The sequence below is a fragment of the Cygnus atratus genome, chromosome 7 (assembly GCF_013377495.2).
Source record: "Cygnus atratus isolate AKBS03 ecotype Queensland, Australia chromosome 7, CAtr_DNAZoo_HiC_assembly, whole genome shotgun sequence".
Classification (NCBI taxonomy): domain Eukaryota; kingdom Metazoa; phylum Chordata; class Aves; order Anseriformes; family Anatidae; genus Cygnus; species Cygnus atratus.
The window spans coordinates 8,651,838-8,673,161 of NC_066368.1; the positions used below are offsets into that span (position 1 = coordinate 8,651,838).

At 44.3% G+C, this 21,324-nt stretch overlaps 2 protein-coding genes and 2 long non-coding RNA genes across 6 annotated transcripts in view; 3 read left to right on the forward strand and 1 right to left on the reverse strand.

The window, feature by feature from the left end:
- Positions 1 to 3,950, reverse strand: part of FHIP2A (FHF complex subunit HOOK interacting protein 2A) — a 35,616-nt gene extending 31,666 nt beyond the window's left edge. The window contains exon 1 of the mRNA XM_035547773.2: positions 3,708 to 3,950. Coding sequence (XP_035403666.1) covers positions 3,708 to 3,752 — 45 coding nt within the window. The 5' untranslated portion in view covers positions 3,753 to 3,950. The remainder of the gene's footprint in view (positions 1 to 3,707) is intronic.
- A 388-nt stretch (positions 3,951 to 4,338) lies between these two features.
- Positions 4,339 to 7,164, forward strand: LOC118248629 (uncharacterized). The gene is made up of 3 exons (XR_004778807.2): positions 4,339 to 4,478; positions 4,882 to 4,965; positions 5,570 to 7,164. It is a non-coding gene; the product is annotated as an uncharacterized LOC118248629 (long non-coding RNA).
- A 7,546-nt stretch (positions 7,165 to 14,710) lies between these two features.
- Positions 14,711 to 21,324, forward strand: part of ABLIM1 (actin binding LIM protein 1) — a 189,900-nt gene continuing 183,286 nt past the window's right edge. For 2 of the 3 annotated variants that reach the window (XR_007708547.1, XM_050711882.1), the window contains exon 1: positions 14,746 to 14,852. Coding sequence is in view for 1 of the 3 variants with exons in the window: in XM_050711882.1 (XP_050567839.1) it covers positions 14,840 to 14,852 (13 nt within the window). In the remaining 2 variants the exon portion in view is untranslated. Of the gene's footprint in view, positions 14,853 to 21,324 lie in introns of all 3 variants that reach the window. The other variant, XR_007708546.1, reaches the window with a different exon arrangement.
- Positions 15,370 to 18,369, forward strand: LOC126913368 (uncharacterized). The gene is made up of 3 exons (XR_007708549.1): positions 15,370 to 15,504; positions 16,270 to 16,325; positions 16,710 to 18,369. It is a non-coding gene; the product is annotated as an uncharacterized LOC126913368 (long non-coding RNA).

The following is a 21,324-nucleotide window of genomic DNA, read 5'->3' on the forward strand; positions in this document are numbered from 1 at the left end:
CTTTTCAAAAGTGTAATTCGATATTGAAAGGGTGGGAACGAGAAGTTGGTGATATCCCTCAGTATCTTTTGGACAAGTCCACACAGTAAAGCAAACAGTGTATAAAAGAGCAACAGCTTCTGGCTGGTCAGATGGGAGGGTAAAGGGAAAGCGGAAGCTGGGTCAAAGAGAAGCAAAGGGGAAGTGCGTACAAGTGCACACACACTCCCCTGACTGAAACACGGAAAAGTACAGCAGTCACTCGATGTTTTTCTTCAATCTCACTAGTCTGAATATTTGCCCTGAGGGAAAATCCAAAAAAAAAGACTAACGCTGGAAGGTTTACTTTATTTTCTCAGTTGATGAAAGCACAGAGTTTATAATGGCCACTGCTTTCAAGTACAAAATTAAGACCGCACATGCCTGCAAGTGCATTAAATTTTGTCATTATAATTTGTTACCAGTAGCACAATGTTAAAACAATCAGTAATGTGAGCTCATTACATCAAATAAAGTGGGTTCAAGAAGAATAAAGAAGAATAAATCTTGTTCTGAGTAGCTGTGCAGCTAATGATTTTGGAGTAATCTGTAGCAAGTGACCAACAGAGTGAAACAAACAATGTTGTTTGACAGAAAGATGCAAAATTCAAAACAACCCAAACCATAATTTTCCTGCTTAAGATACAGAGCTCAAACACATCCTTTCAAGTTCACTGTTAAGACAAAACATCTCATGAAGGACCAAATCCAATCCAACACAAACAAAAGTCCTTTGAAAAGCGAGTGACCCCTTTACAGACAAGCTGTTTGCTCTACGGAAACAAAAGTGAAGAATGCGAGATAAGAGGAAAAAAAAAAAAAAGGAATCCTAACTAGCAGCTTTATTATTGTACACTGTATTTTGTACCTCACTGAGAATTTAAAACTCCTGGAACACTTTGGGGATAGAAGCGTACCAATAAACAGCAAAAAGAAAACATCTTGGCGAGAAGGCATACAGAAACTGTCACAGATTCATTAACAGTAATCCCGCTAAGTAACAACACTTCTATTCTGCCCTGAAGAAAGGCAGCAGAACAAAGACCTCAGTCCCCTCCACTGTTCTCACCAACCCACCTAGCCCAATTTATTGTCAGGACAATACCACAATGGTGCTTACTCATCCAGATGCTGCACAGAAGTCCACAAAAAAGCAAAAATACCTAAGATAGTGTCAGGACTGAGATGTGATAAAAGGTGGCAACAATTAGGATTCAGCTGTAATGAAAAACAGGAATACAGAGCTACCCCACGCTTGGACATTTCAGGGAGAAAAGACTGAAAGTTTTGAGATAAAAAAGCCTTAATAAAAAGCAACCGCTCCCTGACTTATACCTCATCACAGTCCTGTCACAAAGGTAGTCAATTAAAGAGCAGTACACTCACAACAAGCGAAAAGTTAATGCTCGATGCACATTACACTGCCAACCTTCGGAATGCCTTGTCATAGTTTGGAGAGATAGCACACTCAGGGTAAGATAACAACTATTATCTAATAAAAAGCAACTCTTACTATTTAAATACGTGTCTAACGTCTGTAGACCTCTAGACCCTGAGTGAGGCAGGAGAGTGAGTGATATGCAGGAGAAATCACAGGGGAAAAGGGCTACCTGAACAACTCTGACTTAAAGTGCTCGTACCAATGAAAGCTAAGCCTCGGCACTTCTTCAAGTGTATTTAAGCACCCAACTCGGCTGAAAACTGTTCAGCCACAGCTGAACTCTTCCAGGAGGCAAGCACCCAAAACCTTTGAGAATTTACATTTTAGTTAACAGTTTTGTGGCCAATACTCAGAGTTGAAGCAGAGTCAGCCCCAAAACTGGTTAAAGTTTCTGTTTCTTTGCTCTGTGTTTGAATTGCTGGATCAAACTTCCTACGTAAAGCAAAAAAGCGTTCTTACTGTCTTCTTGCTTTTGTGATCCCATCTTTTATTCCTAACACGTGGTGCTCGATATTTGTCACAACCCTGCAAACACAATTTAGCACGGTATCTGTTATCAGGAGGTCCACCACAGCGGTGTTAGCAGAAGGATGCAATTCTAAAAGGGACAACACCATTGAGCAATGACACGTAGAAAGTTGCTTCACAGAGGCCATTCACAAAGTGATGTTTACCAACCTGTGTGTTTTTTTTTCCATAAATTAAAAAAGGTAGTCTAGTCCCTACTATTTTTCCATTCAGCTTCCCGATTTTTCCTAGTATTGTATGGATCTCATATAAATGTAGTTCTCTTTGTTTATTTTGGTGCACCATCAATGATGTAAAGATTCTTCTAGGAATAACTTTTACAAGTTGAATCATTAAGCCTGAAAGAATAACTCTTCCTCCACTCTAGCCTCACTTAGTCATCCTTTCCTATTCAAAAAGTGGCACGGTTCACTATAACAAGATTTAGTTAGTTAGGCAGCCACAAATTTCTGTATGTCTTCCAATGAAAGCACTATCTGCTGAAGGTGACCATATGTGATCATACAGAGTTTTCAAATATGTACTTCCATCTTTACTTTTCTTTCCAGTTGCTCTCTGCCACCAACAGAGCAAACTAGGATGGAGACCCTATTAATCAGTGCAATTAATACGTGCTTAATTTTAACACCTGAACAGTCCTGCCGCAGACTGTAGAACTACAGGCACACATAAAGCTAGGCAGATGCTTAAGTATTTGCAGCACTGAGAAATGCATTAATGCACAAAGGTGCGCCCCACATGAGACAAGATTTGCCACGGAGGCTCTTCTTTTTCCAACCATTCTGAATTTCCCTTCATCACTTTCTGTGTTTGCTCCAGCAGTATTTCACCTCCAGCTTTTGACACCTAACCAAAGACGCATCTCTTCAAACTCAGTCTTGAAGATGTCTTGGCCCGCTGCAAAAGCTGGTGCTGAACGCCGAAGACGTTACTAGCAGGCCCCCAGCTCAGTGAATACCAAGTAAAATAAATGCTGTAAGCAGTAAACCAGCCTTCAGGAGCAGGCAGCCAAACGCGGCCTACCGCAACGGCAGCCCCACAAAGGGGCCCTGCTGCTTCCTGCTCCCCAGCCCAGCCATGGGCACAGACGTTTTGGGCTCCGCGATGAGGTTTAACCAAGCACACACAACACGGGGCACCTCACCTTGCTTTCCCCTCCCACCCAATTAAAAAAGGCACCAGCAACGAAAAGGCGCTTTTCGGAAGGGACTACACCGCACAAAAACACCGGAGCTGGTTCACAGGCCACGACAACAACAACAACAAAACCCCGAGAAGTTTCCTGAATTTTCCTCCTTTTATTCTGCTTCGTCGAAAACACAATTACAAGCAAGGGCCTCCCTGGCTATCACCAGAAGCGGGACACAAGGGCCCGGCAGGACGGACCCCGCTGCCAGCCCTGGCTGCCCCCCAGTCCCCCCGGGAACCCTCCGGGAGCCCCCCGGGGCTCCGAGCCGGGGGCAGGGACCGGCCCTGCCCTGCCCTGCCCGGGGAGCTCGGCCCCCGCTTCCCTGCCCCGCGGCGGGGGCGAGCCGGGAGCGGCGGGGCCACGGCGGGGAAGGAGGGAGCCGGGCCGGGGTTGAGCCGGGCCGGGCTGAACCGAGCCGAGCCGGGCTGAGCCGGGTCCCCCCGCCCCGCCCGTCCCCGTGGCGGCCCGGCCGGCCGCTAGGCCCCGCTCGGATCCCCGGCGTTGCGTGGCAGGGCCCGCCGGTGGCCTTACCGCCTCCACGGCGTGCTGCAGGATGGAGGTGAACTTGGAGAACATCCTGTCCCGCGACTGCAGCAGCCGCTGCCGGGACGCCCGCGAGAGCTCCTCGATCCGCCGCCGCCGCTCCAGGGTGAGGGCTGCATGCGGGGGCCCGGCCGCGGGGACGGGGCCAGGCTCTGCCTTCTCGCTCGGCGGCCGACACCGTGGCACTGACACCGCCGGGCTGCCGGAGCTCCGGGTGCCCGCCCCGCCGCCGCCTGCAGGGGCCGCCACCCGCTCCGCCGCCCTCCCCGCCCGCGGGGAGCCGCGCTCCGTGGTCCCCAGGCGCTGGCACCGGCGGTAGGGAGCCCCCGCTGGCCCCGCAGGGTGCGGGCAGGTCTCCCTTCTCGTCCCGCCGTGGGTGGCCCCGCGCGGTTTTCGGTGTTTTCAGGGCCAGTTGGGGTCTGGCACCGCTCAGACCCCAGGGAAGCGGTGAAATGCCCCCACGCTGCAGCACAGAAAGTCAGTGGCGTCTGGCTGCTGCAGGGTGAGAGGCTGGGTTGGGCTGGTGGCATGGTCCTGGCCAACTGGGGTGCTTGTAGAGCTGGTGTGAAAGGGCTTGGGGCACCATGTATCTTACCTGTTTCACTGCTGCTTTTCCACCCCCCCCCCCCCCGAATACTGATGGTACGCATCCTCCTCCCTTTGAACAAGGCCAAGGGAGCTTTACTTCACTTCCAAGCCCAATACTTCAGAGGAAAAAGACCACCCTTCCCATTTTCCCTTGCTGCAGGAACAGCAGAGGTAAGGTAGACAGGCAGAGGTTACACGAGCAGCTGGTGGGCAGTGTGATGGTTTGGGAACAGCTAGAGCTCACAGGATAGTGTTTGGGCACTGGCCAAATGGAAGTAAGGGAACAGGACTAGTTTGGTACTGGGAGAGCAGAATGAAATGTTGGGAAGGTGACGTGGCTGGCACCTGTCGTTCCAAATGGGGAAAAACTTTCCCATTAATTTCTGGAGACTAACGAGCACCAATTTTCATATGTTAGGAGTAAGTAAAGAGAGATGAATCAAAAGACGACACAAAACTACTATGTAACTGCTGTATTTTATATTGTGTCATTTGTGAAGTTCGTCTATGACCGATTTTGTGATGAAGTTTTACTAATGATTCTGCTGTACTAATTGTTGTTACTGCTTTGCAGGCCTGGAGAGATGCAGTCCAAGTACTGTATAAATACCATTTGTACGTGAACACCTTTGCTGAAGTGGCTAAGGACCAGAGCTAGGTATTTCCTTCTCAAAACCTATATATATCACATAACATAATTTTAGAAGGTGAATATGTTTTTTAAACAATTTTGCTTATTGTGGGTTTGTCAAGTTATATTCTGTAGATACTCTTAGGAAATATAAATTTTCTATGTGAGTAGTCATATGATGAAATGTCTGTCCTATCTCTGTGTTTAGGTAATTAGCAACTAGATGTGTGTTGCATTAGAAATGTTTTTATACTGTACGATATAAGATAAAAAGTTTTCTTAGATTTTTTAAGAATACTCTAGGAGGCAAACCTAGATGCATTTAAGTGGTATTTGCTATGGTTTTACAATACACACTGATTATGCCTAATATTTATTATTATTAATTTATTATATATATGTATTAGCATTTTCATACTGTAAGTACGGTTCAGAGGATACATCCACCCTGCTTATGTGGTTTATATTGCAGGATTAAGCTCTGCTTTCATTAAAGAAAATAAATGATGAGTTGTAGGTTTGAATGCAAATATGTTGTCAGAAAGTGGACTGAGTAGTGGTATAGCTTTTCTCCCATATATGTGGGGATGTTTACCATGTTACTGGTGACCCTCCCATTCTCTCATTATAGATTCCCTATTTGGAGCCTGCATAGTTTGTGAAGAAAATGTGGATTTAAGGCACTTATGCTTGATTAAGGTGTCTAAGAGAACATGGTAATTTCAAATGCTCTTTGCAACCCATTTGTTTTTGCAAAAATGTTTTTTGGGCGTCTCTGGGAAGCAAAATGAATGAAGAAACAGTAAAGTATCATGAAGATATAAAAGCTGACAGTTTTATAACAGAGAGTATTACTAAATGTAGTTCACAATTTATGAAATCACAAGTCACCTCTTCACAGATGGTGAGACAATGGTTTTTTAATGCTTGAGGGCCTCTTATTCTAAGAATGCCAGATGTACGTAAAAACAGGGTTGGGTTTTTTGTTTGTTTTGTTTTGTTTTAAACAAAACATTTCAGTGTGTTTGGCATTCAGTTTTTGGTTGTAAAGGTGACTTCTTATTAGGACTCTTCAATATGAAATGCCTTGCGGTAAGGAAAACAAAGAAAACACCACAATTGCATGATTATCCCAAGGCCTATTAAACATAAATTGAATCACTGCAAATAACCCTGCGTTTACTTTACTAATATATTGAGCTTGAATTTGTAGTGCAGAATCCAGTCAATGGTGCATATATATGTTGCAAATTGTAAATATGGTGGGGTTTTTTTATGCTTTTCTAAAGAAGTCTCAAAATTCTTAGGTATATGGAGGTATTTCTCACTGCTGGGAATATTATACAAATACTCACAGACCAGTATTTCTATGCAAATCACTGGAGAACTAATGGCAAAATGAGTTCACCAATATCAGTGCAAAAGAACTCTGCTGGGGTTACATTCTGTTTGGATACTTCTTGTTCTCTGGAAGTGATTCAATTGGAGATGAGTCAGTTATGGACAGGCTACCAATGCCATGTTGTATACATGTATACAACCTCACCTGCTTATGCCTGATGTTCTTTCCACTGAAATAAACACAAGTATTACTATTTTAATACTCATTAAGTGTAGAGCTCTGCTGTTGTTTTTTGGTTTGTTTGTTTTTAAAGTAGGATTTTTTTTGTGGGTGCCGCATGCAGTACGTTAGTGTTTTGCCTGAGGGTCAGTTAATACACTTCTCGAAAGTGAGGCTATTTTAATTGATGAAGCTTTTGGGAACTAACTTCTCTCTCTTGCAAATTAATGAAATTGTCAAGATTAAATCAATTTAAGTGGAGTGAGACAGCGAGATAATGTGCTAGCCTTTCTATCTGGAAATCTGTGCTCTTTAGATTGATGGCATCAGGCAGTCTCTAATGGATATATTTGTCTACATTACAAAAGTACTTCCTGCAGTCTGGACTTTTGCGTCAGAGAGGTTCAGGATTTGGAAGGTAAAGTTTTGCAGCCCAGAATGAAAACATGATGGTAGAGCTATGCAGAATACGTTTGCATCCTATTGTGTTTATAATAACCAGAGTGACATCTATGTTTTCAGGGACTGCTTGCATGAAATAAAGAATGAAAAGGTAGAGGCTTGATATGATCTCTGCTTCTGGGGAAGGCTAAAGAGAAGTTTGAATTATCTCTGTACCCTTCTCATTTCAGCCTTTATGGTAGAAAGCAAGCATTTTTTGTGTTGGATACCAAATAGCGCGCACTGAGATTGAAGTCCAAACCATGTTTCTTCCAAGTTTAATCAGTTTTGTATATGTTGTATCGCACACGCTCCTATTAGCTGTCATTTTCCATCATGAATTTTCTGGTTGTTGGTGCTTCAAGATGCATGTAACATCTCCCTCCTTGCTGCTTTGCTAATAGCACCATGTAATCAGCTCACGCACTATTTCTTCAAATCCTATTTCAGATGTTCCCTGGCCTGCACATCCTCTTGCAGTTCTGCATATCTATTTCTTCTGTAGAGGCATCCACCTGTCTTCTGGTGGGCTACAAACTTCCTAGTCATTAGTCTATTGTCTAATCGATTGCCAGTCACATCTGCGAGTCTCTTTACACCGTCCCTCGTTGCAGCTGTTGAAGACGGGATACTGGGCTGGATGGACAAATATGCATGCCCAGTAGGGTATTTCTTATATTTGTGCCTCCGTTACACTGTTTATACAACACAGCTCTAGCTTGCATAACGGGTTATAAAGGAGACTACAAGGAGGTCAGAAGTACACATTGCTGATGAAATGCGACATGAATTTTCCAAACACATCATGTTTTTCTCCAATAAGTTTCTATTCCACGCCAAGCCTCCTTATAATCTGAGTTTTCCCCTATAAGTAAATATATGAACGTTCTGCCATATGATGTCTGCAAGCATTAGCATGTAATAAATTACTGAAACCAGATAAAATGCTCTTGAATGTGATCAGTTAGAGTTTAGCCAATTTCACTGAATTCTGCAGATTAACAGGACCAAGAGTTTACTTGTTCATATGGTACTGGAAGCTGGAGCAGAGGGATTAAAAATAAATTTCCAGATTTGTGCTGTATTACAACTGTAATGACTGCAAGAGTCTGAATGTGATAGAAATAAAAGTGGAATTTGCCCCAAAATATTGGAAAAAAAAAGAATTGAGCAGCCCAGCTGCGATACATTGGCTCTCTCAATCATTTGTCTGTGTACTTGCAGAAAGGAAAGTCTAGACACTAGAATCTGCATGTACTTCAGGGGACAATTTAGGTGCTTAGTCCTGGCTCGGCTAAGAGGTTTCTTAGTAGTTTTTAGATCAGCTCTGACTGCATGTGTTTGTTTTCTAATGCATAATAAGATTTCATTGTTACTTATATTTTTGGATTTAGGGTTATAATCTGTTAATCCCTAAAATTTTATCAAGATAATCTGTTTGATCATATGCAAAAGCTTATCTAGATAGTAAATATGAGCTATGCAAAATAGTTCAGGCACACTACTATGCATATTCAGAAACTTTCAACATATCTCTCTTTTACATTAGTCTACAATTAAGAGTTAAGTTTTTGTTGGAGTATCAGTTCAGATATCTTTGTCCTGAGGCATAACTGAAATCTTCCATGGAGTTTGATATTAAATGTTGGCATTGTAAAATGTCTTAATTTTGAAGCAACTGTCTAACATTTATTATGTGAGGCACTCAGTAGTGGCTTCATAATTAGTTTTAAATCATTATTGATAGAACATTTATCTAGAAAGACCCAATTATTTGTGTCACAAAGCTCTCTAGTGTTCGCTATCCATGGAGAAAATCCCTGGACATTTGTCATTTACCTGTTTTGTTACAGCCAGGGAAATGACCAGTAACTCCCGTGGGTTTATTTCATGACTTGATAGGAAGTTGTGTCCAGTAGAAGAGGGCACGAGTGACCTGGTTTCATCTGTTTTGCACGTTTCTGTCAGAAACACAGCAACAAGGTTTAGAGAGAATCTTTGTATCTTTTTTTGGGAAAAAATATCCCTGGGTACCCTCTGTAGGATGAATTAATACACCAACCAGTAACGTTATTTCTGGGCTTAGCTGCTGTATGTTTACTTGGATTTTAGCAGTTCATTTGTCCAGTTTGGTTTTCAAATGATGTTTGAAGCTACAGGACTAGTCTGAGTTTACTCAGACATTGATTTATCTCTGCAGCCATCACATCCCACATGATCTTTGCATTTCTCCATCAACTAAACCCCAATGAATTTAGGGAGAGGCTTTTGTTGAAAGACAGGCCCTTCTTGGGAACCCCAGCTGAATTCTTGCAAGGTTCCTGAGTAACTCCCAAGAGTGACCATGTACATCACCATTGCATTATTTTATTTGTTGGTGAGAGTAGATGGATTCATCTGAACACTTCCAGTTAGAATTTCATGCTCAGAAGCTGTACTCTGTGCCAAACTACATTTCCAGAGTAAGCACGTTCAGCTCGATCCTTTGTAATTCCTTCTGAGTCATTAGCCCTGTAGGAATGAGCATCTGCACTTGGATGAGGCCTTTAAGGAACTGAGCTGGAGGCACTACTGACAACAAGCAAAGAAAATGAACTCTGTAGTAGACCTAAGGTCATTCAGAAATGTTTCGGTTGCTCATCCATGTTCTGTTGCCTCAGGCTCTTTGGATTAGTTTGACATTCAGTCCTCATGTTGTGAAATGCTGAAGTAAGCAGACCTGTGTCTGTAATATGCCTAATATAAAGGAACCCGCTCCTGATTAGATCCTTGAGCACTGCCAGAGCGCTTGATTCCTGCCTGGCAGCTCTTGTGTCAAGAGAAACATTTCCATCCATTTCGTTTCCCAGGTTCTGTGTTCAGAAGCTGTTATCTCCAGTTGCTGGGTCTCCTGGAAAGTTGCAGGTGGTGTCAAACTGAGCTGATATTCATACCTGGGGTGCTTGACTGCTGCCATCAGACCAGCACAGTCTGCATTTCCTTCTGCCTCTCCAGCAGTAACAGCCAGCAACAGGAAGCCAATCCCTATTATATTCACCACCGCATGTACAGCATACGTGGAAATTCTCTGTTCAGAAGTAAAAATCTTGTCACAACGTCAATCCATTTCCACGAGCCGTTTCAGAGCAATTCATCCTGCTGCTGGATCACTGCCTGCAGAGGGCAGCCTGACCTAGTATTTCACTCCAGCAACGTGCTCAGGTGGAGAATTCCATCATCTGCTGGCGTCTCTGTCCATCAGCATCACTGTCCGTGGAATAAACGAATGAGAGCTGTGGAGGATTACCATCAGCCTGAAACTCAAACGGATTCAAAAGTGGGGAGCACCCCCCCCCCACTTGACTAAATTAAACTGTGTTTGTTTGTTTGTTTAAAAGCATGCTGAAAGAATACAGTAACATCAGAAAATTCAGCTAGGCCTGAGACTGTATCTCATGTCAACCAGATACGTTTATTGGTACATGTCAATGGGTAGGAGAAAGAAAATATCCAGGATACACTCACCAGGGTGTACTGGCTGATACTAACAGCAGAAAAGTGTTTTATTTTATTCCAAATTTCTTCAGGAAGATTGTGAGATTTGTTCGAGGTACTGTTGAGATGAGCAAGACGGTGCCTTTTGCTGGTTTTGTCATGTGTTCTCTCCCAAGGGTGTCCCTAGTCCCTGTGAAACAGCCGTCACAATTTCAGTGACACTTTGTCAAAGAGCATGTGCCTACACACAGGTGTGTGCTTTAGCTGTAGGACTGATCAGTGCCAGGTTTGAGACTAGGGGTTGCTATCTTGATATAGAATGACAAGGGACAAGGCTTTCAGTTCCTGAAAAAGAGTCAGTACTTTGTGGCTCTCAAATCAAATTGTGTCCAACAGCTGATTAAGGAATGATCTTGATGTGCGCTGAAGGGAGTCCTGTCTGCTTCTATACTCCTCAGCCAGAGGGCCCTGCTACGTAGTGGTCAGAGTAGAAAGTAAGGATAAAGAAAATAGCATTTTAGGAATTAAGAGAGCATCAGCAATGTCTGAATTCCAGGAGTACAGGAAGAAACCTGTGTATCTTATGATCAGTTGTCACGTTACTCACTGATGTACTTTCACATTGATTTAGATAATGAATTTATTTGCATCCAGACTTTCTATCCCACATAAACAGGGCTGTTCACAGTAGAATGTATACACTTCTCAGAGTCTGGCTCATTGTCATTGCAATTATCAGTGAATTTTTGCTGCTGATTCCTAAAATTTTATGTAGAGGAGTGCCGAGAAATTTTGATTCTAGTTTATTCATAATATTCTTTGTTATTCTTGTTATGTTACTCATCTTCGCTACTGTGAACTTTGGCCAAGGAAATATCTGTCCCAGTTTACATTGATAGCATAATGTAAAAGATACTCTATGTAAAAATGCTTACACATTTAATCAGCTCTGATTGCGTAATCTAATTCTGTTTGGCCACAGCAAATTCTTTAGGATAAAGGGCAAAGTAGGGCACACATTGAGATAACACCCTTGCTTGACACACATCTAAAAACTCTCATTTACAATTAACAACAAAGGCAGTTTATGTGATTGTCTCTGTATCTCCTGAAGGCATACACTGAATACAAAATCAGAAGAAAAATGATTTAGGAGTCAAGATTCACAGCTGTTATTCATGGTTCATACCTCATATGTGAGTCTGTGAGAACCTGATGAAACCTGAGTAAGTTTTTGACTCCGAGCCCTTTGTTGGGATCTTTCCAATAAGGATGCACACATAGATGATACTGAAATTCTTCTGCAGTAAATCCTAGTCAACGTTTAGCTGATCTTTCCAAACCTGATCCTCAGAAATGAATTTCTTATTCTGGCCCATGTGCCCTAAGTTCCTCCAGGGTACTTAGCCATTTTGGTGCAAGGGCAATATAGATTAGCTAGTAATGGGCTTATTTGGAGGCTTTTTCTTAGCTGCCAAGATCTCCAATGCTCTAGGTTAGATCAGTAAAAATGATTAATGTTTTCACAACTCAAAAGTATAAATCCAGCCTTCGCTGACTTAGCTGGACGACATCATTCTTTTAAGAGTTTTCAGTTTGTCTAAACCCTGTTTACTTAATGGATAGAAAAACAGAATCTTTTATGTATTCACACAGGTGAATATATTCACAAGTGACAGCACGGTATGTTGTACAGAGAATACAGCCCAGTATTTAGGGGACTTTTCTGTAAAGATGCAGATTCTGTTCTTTACTCTGACATAATTTTCTCTGTGACCTTAAGCAACATACTTAGCTCTTCAAGGGCACTTAAGCATCTGAATATACCAATAGGGGATTTGAAAACACCTGGCTGCTAAAATTGGTTGGTGAAGTACTTTGAAAAAATCTCTACAAAATCCCTAGGTGCCTGTTTGCATCTCTCAAAGCCCAAATACCTTTAAAAAACATTGACATTTGTGTGTGTGTGTGTGTGTGTGTTTGTTTGTTTTTCTGTCTAATTTGAGTTAGAAGCTTAAGCTGTCTGTATAGTCAATACGAAAATGTAGGAGGTAGGATCCTGCTTCTCAGCTGACTAATTCAGAAACCTCAGGTAGGTGCCTGAAATAAAACTATGTCAATCACTGCTCCTAATGGACTTCTTAAGTAGTCAGGAAATGGCTCAGTCAACTGAACAGCTCAACAGCTTGCTGCTGCTCAAAAAGACCATCTTTTCCCTCTAATGCTCACCTGTTTTTCCTCACCTCTTGCTGTACTCGCCTTCTGTAAGCTCCAGTGTTTATCCGAGGCTTAGGTTTTTGTTTTTGTCTATCTTTCTGTTTCCTTTTCCAGTCAGAAAACTCACCAGCACGAGAAAGTGAGCAATTCCTTGCTGATTAATGAGCTAAAGTGGTTTGCTGGGGGTGAGACCAGTGAGGGGAGCAGGAGCACATGGGTTGGGGTGAGTAGGAAAAAGGTAGTGCACAGGAGAGTACATGACCATCTCTTACAGAAGCAGCAGCAGCAAACTCGTGGATTGGCTTGTCCATCTTGTCGGGCTCAGTAGCTCTTGTTTGAGGTCTCCCCTCCTCTCTGTACTGCCCTTTCCCACCCTCTCCTTTCTCTTCAGCTCCCTTCCACATTCCCTAAATATTGGCAGGACAGGAGACAGCCGTTGCAGAAGCTGATTCAGCTGCACACATGCAGATTGCCTGGCTGGTACTTGTGGCTAATGAAGACGTGGCTTCCAGAACTGATAACTGTTGAGTTCCCACTGCAGCTTTCCTTCATTTTAATTTCTCTTTGCAGGTCCTAATTACTACAAAACTTGTAAGGTTTTTGAACTCTTTCTGAGTTCTACCTTTTAGTCAACTTCAATTGAAATTTTCTATATCCAAATCTTGAAGTTCTTGAAGCGAATTTGCTGGACAGACAGAAAAATGAAATTCTATCATCCTCAATTCCTTAGGAAACCCAACTAAAGGGCTAATTTTAATAAATGGGTTCTGTATCTGATCCATTTTAACTTTCTCTGATCAACATGTCTGTTGAACTGCTCAGCCTTAGAGGTGTTGCACAGTAAGTGGAAAAAATTCTTTGTGTTCTACAGAAAGCCAAGGTACAAATGCCTTTCTCTTTTACTTCCTAGCAGCATAAAGAAAGGAAATTCTTCATTAAAAAGCTAATTTCTGCATGTTCCTGAACCTTTTTTTCTTAAGCCATCTATTAAGTATCACGCGGCAGAACCCTTGTTAATGCTAGTCAGAAACTCATTGAAGGAAGTGCATAGGAAATGACTCAATTAAAAACACAAAATGCTGTTATGTTACATGAGGAAAACCTTGGTTCTTTTGGTACAAGAAGGAAAACCTGAGTTGTTTCCAAGTGGAAAACATTACTCATTTCAGAAAAGAAGACGGGGAAGGGAACTTTTTTGAGTGGATGTTAGCTGAGCAACTACAGGAGCTGGGAAAGAGGTGAACCTGCGATTTATTTCATTGCTGCTGCAGGATTCAGAAACAAGGGGCAAGAAGACAGAACGACCTAAGGAGTATGAACTGAAGTGCGGGTGACAGTGGGCAAACAGAGGTGCATATGACTACAAGTCATTGCTGGCTGAGCGCGATATGGGAGGAAGAGCTGTGCCGGCGCATTGTCTGCGCGTACATCACCTGATGAGAAGGCACGTGTGTGCTCACCCGTTGCGCTGCTGCTGCCCTGCTCCCTTACTCATACACGTACATGTACACACACATATATACGTACATATATACAGTCGCTGCCTGTCTGGCACTGGGGTGAGCAGCACAAGGGCGCTGCCAAGCAGCCACCAGCCGGCTGCACCTCGGCGCTGCGGTGGGGAACGCGCCGTGCGCCCGCTGTGGGCATCCGCGGACAGGGATGCGAGCACCGGCACCTCTCCTAGATAACCAGCTGTATTTATTTCATAGGAAAACCGTGGGGGCTTGTTGCTAGCAGGCAGCTGCGCTGTGTGTGGCACAGCAGAGCGGAGGAGCGTGACTCAGCCCCTCTGCCACCGCCGTGCTGGCTGCTCCAACACCCCGGGTCCTGCTTGCCGTCCGTGCCGGCGCTGAGCAAAGCCGCCTCTCGCGTTTCAGTCCGGCCGCACCGCTGCGGTCCCCGTGGCCCGCCCTTCCCCGCGGGCTCCCGGTGCGCTGAGGTGGGGGGGGGGGGGGGCGTTCGCCGTGTCAGGGAGCTCCCGGCCCCGCCGGGGGGGCGCCCGCTGCCCCTCCGGGCCCGCAGCGCTGCGCCCGCCCCGCTCCGCCCCGCAGCCGCCGCCCTGCCCCCGGCAGCCCGATCCCAGGCGATCCGACTCGATCCAATCCGATCCAAGGCGAGCCGAGCCCAGCCGCACAGGCGCACGCAGCGCGGAGAGCGCCGCGGCCCCGCCCGGCTCGGCACGGCCCGGCCCGGCCCGGCCCGGCCATGTCCGCCCGAGGTGGGTCTGCGGGGGGCGAGGGGGGACCGGGGGACTTGGGGGGCCGCCGCGGAGCCCTGCGGCGAAGGGGCTCGGGGAGGGGGCGCTGGGTGCCGGGGTGGGGGGCCCGAGGCTGCCGAGCCCCCCTGCGGGCGCTGGGGTGGGCGGCTGGCTGCGGGGCTGCAGGTGCGGGGCGCGGGGCGCTGCCCTCGGGGCTGCGCGGCTGCACTCCGTGCCCGCGGAGGAACCGGAGGCGTAAAGTTAAACATGTTCTGAACGCTGTCATAACAAAGCTGAAATACCGGTAAGCATCTCTCTCCTTTTTTATTTATTTCCCCCCCCCCCCCCCCCCCCCTTAAAATCATCTGCACGGTAATACCAGTAAAACCACTCCCCGGTTGTCTCTGAAATGAAAAAAATACTTTGTGAAAATTATATATGGCGTGTGAACAAGCCCCTGAATGCAGGGATACGCCCTGTTTGTGCATCCCCTTATTTCTCTGCATCTTCACGTACTACACACCGCCCGGCGTGCACCAGCGCTTTCCTTTGCCTGGATTCCTCCCGCTGTCCGAATGAGCCTCGCGCACATGGACGGCAGCGTGCGACTGCTGAAGGGTTGTCAGCACTCTGTGCCTGGCACCATGTTCCTACAGCGTCGCACCCATCCCAGGTATAAATAATAAATGGTGGTAGGTCAGCGTAATTCCTCGTGGCACTGTGGAGCTCTTGCTGTAGGAAGCAGTGGTCTGCATCAGTCTCCGAAGAATCCATTTCTGGAAGAGCGCTGATTGTGTTAGCATCAGTGCTGTGCTAAGGCTGCATTAGTACCTGGGGGGAAAGCCCTGGTCTCAGCAAAGCTTTATGACATGCATTAGATTTGCTGTCTTCACAGGGCTACCTGGAGTTGAGGAAGCGATGGAAATACCTAGCAATTTCAGCTCTGCAGATGTTTTGCTCCACCAAACCTGAAACATACAGAATGGGAACCCAGGGAACATTTCCACTGGCCCTATTCCTATTTTCACCCCCCACCATTCCTCTTTCATATTTCATCGACATGGCATGGATGTTTGATGCCTGCTTGGTTCTGCTGGAGAGCTGCCTGGAGATGAAGGGGGAATTCTTTCTCAGCCTTTCCCTTGCCATCCATTTTTTTCAGAGTAATTAATTGGAGGGACAGGGACCTCACAGGAGTTTAGAGACACAGCAAATAAGATTCATAAAAGAGATTAAGATATTAATTTCTATCGATGTCTGCTTTTCAATTTTAACAGATGGACTTACTTAGAAAATAAGCATGTCTGTAGGAGTAAATAGTCGAGTTGTTTGGTGCTGACCAAAGGCTATTTGTGTATAAGGCAGTACAGAACATTTTTATTGTCAACTGTTCTAAACACTACTACTGATAAAATGTTATGTATGAACTTACTTTTAGACACTTAACGTGGTATGACGGATCTTAATGAGGTTACTTCTGAGCATGTAGCTCAGGTAAGAAATATGTCTTTATGGGATCAGGGCTTTGTTTGAGTGTTGGATCAGGACCCTTTGCTTCATGCTGGCAGATTACCTCATGCATAAGGAGTCTCATTAAAACCTTGGTATCGTTAGGTCTGCGTGTTCAGCGAATATTGATTGTTAATATTTTATGTAGTGTTAGCTGTCCAAAAGGTGATCGTTATTATTCTGAATGCATCAGATTTGGAGCTTGCTGTTTGTACACCAGGCATACCAAGAATAGCAGAAGAGTTAAACATTTACCTGTGCCATTTTTATTACTAAACTGCAGAAGATACTCAAGGCATAGTAAAACACATCACAATATCATCAGTGTTCAATTTGTGCAGCTCTCTTTGTTCATCTCTTTTGCTCCAGGAGGCAGCATGGTCTAGTGAACTGACTGCAAGAGATGACGGAAGAAACTCCTGAAATCCATCAGGACCTCTGTATTTTGAACCATTCCTTTGAACTCTTCTGCTCTAGTTCCTTGCTATTTAAGCAGAAGTACCATATAGCCAATGACATGATGGTAGATTGTAAATCAATACATAAAGTCTAGCAAATAATACAAAATAATGTAATTTTTCTGTAGATGGAACAGAGTGAAGAGTTTTATACTTCCCTACTTGTACAATGGAAATAATGGGAGATAATTTTTTCAAAGGGGTTGCTGTGAGGACTAATGGCTGACCTGTGCTTTAAGATGAATTTTCTGAAATTCTCCTTTATTTTCTACCAGCTCTTACAGACTATGTTGTTGATGTCCTTTGCAATGTCCCTCACCTCTCCCTGTTACCAAAGCACGAGGTCTCTAACCTTCCTTTGCAGCTTGCTTCATAGTACAGCTCTAGCTGATGTTCTGACCAAATGCCAGATGAAGTAGCATAGATGAGTATTCCCAGAAGCGTGAACGAATAATCATTTTGGAAATCTGGTGGTTGAACTGGGAGCTAAACTAAAGTGAACTTTGAAAATCCTTTTCCACGTCCCTGTCAAGTTGGAGCGCTTCCCAGGGCACTCTCATGACCTGTTCTGCAGCCTGTTGGGATCACTGCCGTTGACGTCAGTCATGCTTTCTATTGTGCAGTTTGCAAAGGTCTTCATATTATACTTTCAGCTGTTGTTAAGTAGCTGCTATTAGGGTTCATACATGACTGAATTTGGGTGTTGGAGTAAGCCTTATAGGTTGTTGCTTACCTAAGGGCTTGTTTGTAAAGAGCTGTAAATTCGCTGGATGAAAGACATTTTTCTAAAGCCAAGTATAACCATGACCTACTTGTGCATGTTATCTCAAACTGCTTAAAAACTGTCAAAACTACTTGTTATCATGAAGGTCTAAGTTAATGGAAAATGGCTATTTTTAACTTTAGTAATCTGCAGTTACACTGAAGCAAGCCGGCACAAATGGTAGTTTTTCATATGGACAAATAAGATCTTAGCTTTTTTTTTTTTTTTTCTAAATATTGAAAGAATTAGCACGAGGTATATTTAGTCTAGCGGGCAACTTCAGGCAAAATGAAGGCACATAAAATAGGTTTATCAATAGTGGTGTCTTTTCTGCCTTTTTTGTGCCATAACAATAATCACTAAGTTTTGACAGAAGCCAGAGTTAAAGAAATATTATTGCTGTCTAATATTAACAGGTTGTTCTGTGCCTCTCTGATACTGTAAGTGTGGGAGTTGTAGAGCAAGTACTTCCATTTTTTAGCCTACTCAACAGTCAGCGTAGTAGGGTTGTTTGGAATTTATTTCATACTACAATCTTTGTCTTTTCAGAATTGATTTTGCAACAAATGTAGATCAAACAGACAGATCCATCACCGACACTGGTGTTAGGGAGGTTTTTTCCTTGTTTTACAGGTGAGGCAACTGAGGTGATGTTTTTCTTTGCACTGAGTCTCAGATCCAGGGTCAGGAGGTGAATTCCTGTCTTCAGGTCCTGTTCTCAGACTACTAGTTTGTACTTACACCGGTTGGCAATAGATTTCGATGGGAAGAGGACAAACTTCACCTCGTTATGTTTTGCTCTGGTAACTTCTTTCCTCGTACACACTGTGCAGATCACTTGGTTGATGTCTCACAGGTTTGTCAGTGAGAAATTGACATAATAAATATTGAGCTCCTGTATATTCCACTAGTACCTTTTATTTTTCTTTCCCTAATCTTCTAATTCTCCTCAAACAGCTGTAGCCATGGCTGCTGTTGCTGGCAGTGGTGGTTTTGATCGAGGTCCATGCCGACAGGGTTAAAAACTAGCTGCTGTGAGCTGCAGCTCGGCCATTTATTGTGGTCTGTGATGAGCACAGCAATATTGCTCCATCTAAAGGCACCAGCCTTTTAAGAGGTGGCAATGTTGTCTGCCATGCCCTTGTTGAAATATATTGCTCTGTTTTAATGCTTGTTGTCAGAGGCATTCCTTTCAGGCACGTGCCGACCTTCCTGGCCGCTGTTTGCGACCTGCTGGCTGCGTGTCCTCCTGAGAGGCCTGGACAGCGGGGCGGTGCAAACTGGCTGAGCGTTTCCTTAATTTCACAAATAGTGAAGTTTAGTGTGTTGAGCGGTTAATTATAGTAGCAGTGGACACTCCCAGTCACAGTGATTTCCAGCATGTTCCTCGCTGCGATCCTCCACAGCCTGCAGGAGCTCTCTTGGCAGGGCTGGGCGCGCTGCAGTGGTGCCTGAGGCAGGGCCGCGCGTGGAGTCCTGCCCGCACGGTGCGTTCCTGCCTGCCAGGCCTGTGCTCTGCAGGGCGCCAGCCTGCAGCCAAGGCTGTTTCTCCCCCCAGCTTTCATCCTGAATTCCATGTGTACCCATTTCATACCGTTATTTAATCCTATCCATACCTTCTGCTTATTTCTTCCAAATTTGTGTAATGACTTAGGTGGGGTTTTTTTCTCTAGGTACTCATTTCAGGGCTTGAACCTCAATGTAGTGGCTTAAAGAGGTCAGGATCAGCACCTGGAATGTCACTGTAAGCTGTACTTGTCTGTGGATGAGAATCTCTACCTGCAGCCTAATCTTTAGACCTGGTAGAAGTTTTGTTTTGGTGGGGAAGAAGAGTGTTTTAATGAGGTATCTGTCCGAACAGATAGTATTTCTTTTGAGCTGGTCCTTTTTAAGCTTCACCTCTTCTTCCCATCTTTCTTTTCCCCTCAACAAAGATTAGCCTGGGCTGTTTAACTTCTGAGATTAATGAAAATTAGTCCTGAATACATGGAAAAAGTTACATAGACTAATGGCAACAACAAAAGGAAACTGGGACAATGAGGTAGAATCTATTTTAGATGCACAGCTTTGAAAGGAATTGCACACAAGGAAAATGAACATCAGCTTATGGATGGAAAAGCCAGCAAAATAGTTTTTAGTGAAGAACAGCGGAACCTCATGTGCTTTGCAGTTTCTGAAAATAATCTTTTGGAGATTTTTTTCCCCTTCTTTTTAGTATAATGGGTTTGAATTGAATATTTTGAATTATTTTTAACCTAACCTGTAAGTAATTGGAAATGAAACCACATGTGGTTAGTTCATGTGCTTGATGTAGTATTTCTTAGTGCTGCAGTATAAAGGTGGAAACAGAATACAAAGCAGACCTTGGTCTGTAAGTTCTGAGACCAGCAAGTAGCCCCTAATTTTTTTCATTGCATATTGTTTAGGCTATGGTGTCTTTATAAGTAAGTGGTCTCAGTTACAACCCCAAAATACTCGTAGGCGCTATACAGTAATAGCAGAAAAATACTTTAGAGACTCTTCTTTTAAATCCTCAGCCCTTATTGTTGCATGTTTTCAGAAAGGATTTCATTTTTAGAAAATCCAACCCCAGTCACAGTCTCAATCCTGTAAACATTACTGAGCATTGCATTCAGTGTGTTTACCAGCCCCATACGTAATGTAAGGAAATCCTTAATTTGTAAACAAGGCTGGACCAGATGGGCTTTAGTAAGGTACACCCATGGTGGAGGAGCCTTAGGTTCTCCTTTCCACATTTGTAAACTAGAATTAGTGCTTCGGTGAGTCAGTTTGTTTCATGTGAGTCACAAACCGTGGCCACATCCAGTGCAGCGCCTGCTGTTTCTGCACCCACGTCTGAGTTGGGCTCACACTCGGAGCGGTGCTGATCGCCTGCCTGCGCCCAGGCTCTGCAGCCTGTGCCGATTCCTGTGCTGTTGGTTGTGGTTGTTGTGGTCGTGGCTATGGTGTAATTATGTGGCCTTGGAGTTTCTGCCTCATGGCTAGAAAAGCTTGTGTGTGCTTCACATCTGAAGAAGATGAACATGTTCACGTAAGCTCTGTATTTTAAAGTGCGAAGAGGATCTGTGTCACAGTAAAAAAGGCTGTCCAAAAAGGTATGATACGCCAGCGTGTGTTGTTACCCTGGGATGCTCTCTGCCTTCAAAGAGGAGGCACTGGGGCTTTGCTGCCGTGCTGCTGGTGTCACTGGGAGGTACTGGGGAGACACGGGCTCTGCACAGCTGTGGCTGGGAGGTGCTGCGGAGGGAAGCATGGAACAGGAATGTCCAGGAGACAGCATGCTCAAAGGTGGGGCAAAGGGTACTTTTTTCTCCCTGTGGAATATCTGCAGTTTCAACTTAAGGGAGTTGGAAGAAAACCAGACCAGGCTGCTCAGCAAGTTGTGAGGTTCTGCCTCCCTGAAGCCCTAGGGCCAGTGCTTAGCTCGTTTAGGAGTATGCTGAAAAATGGTGCTCTTCATTGACCATGTCAATGGCTTTTTCTAGAGAGAGGTCTTTTTCTATTTCACACACAGAGACATTTTCTTGGTAACTTATCGGTGTCATGCTTAGAAGTGATCCTTCTGGAAATACGCCTGAGAAGTGAGTGGCCTTATCACATTGCACATTTGGAGGGTAACATAAGTTTTGGTTGACTGCTTCCTTACTAACAAAGATGCTTTATGCTGCTTGTGGAACTGCACAAACAGGTCATGTATTGTTATATTTTATTCCGAAGTGCCAAGCTGAAACAATTTCTGTAA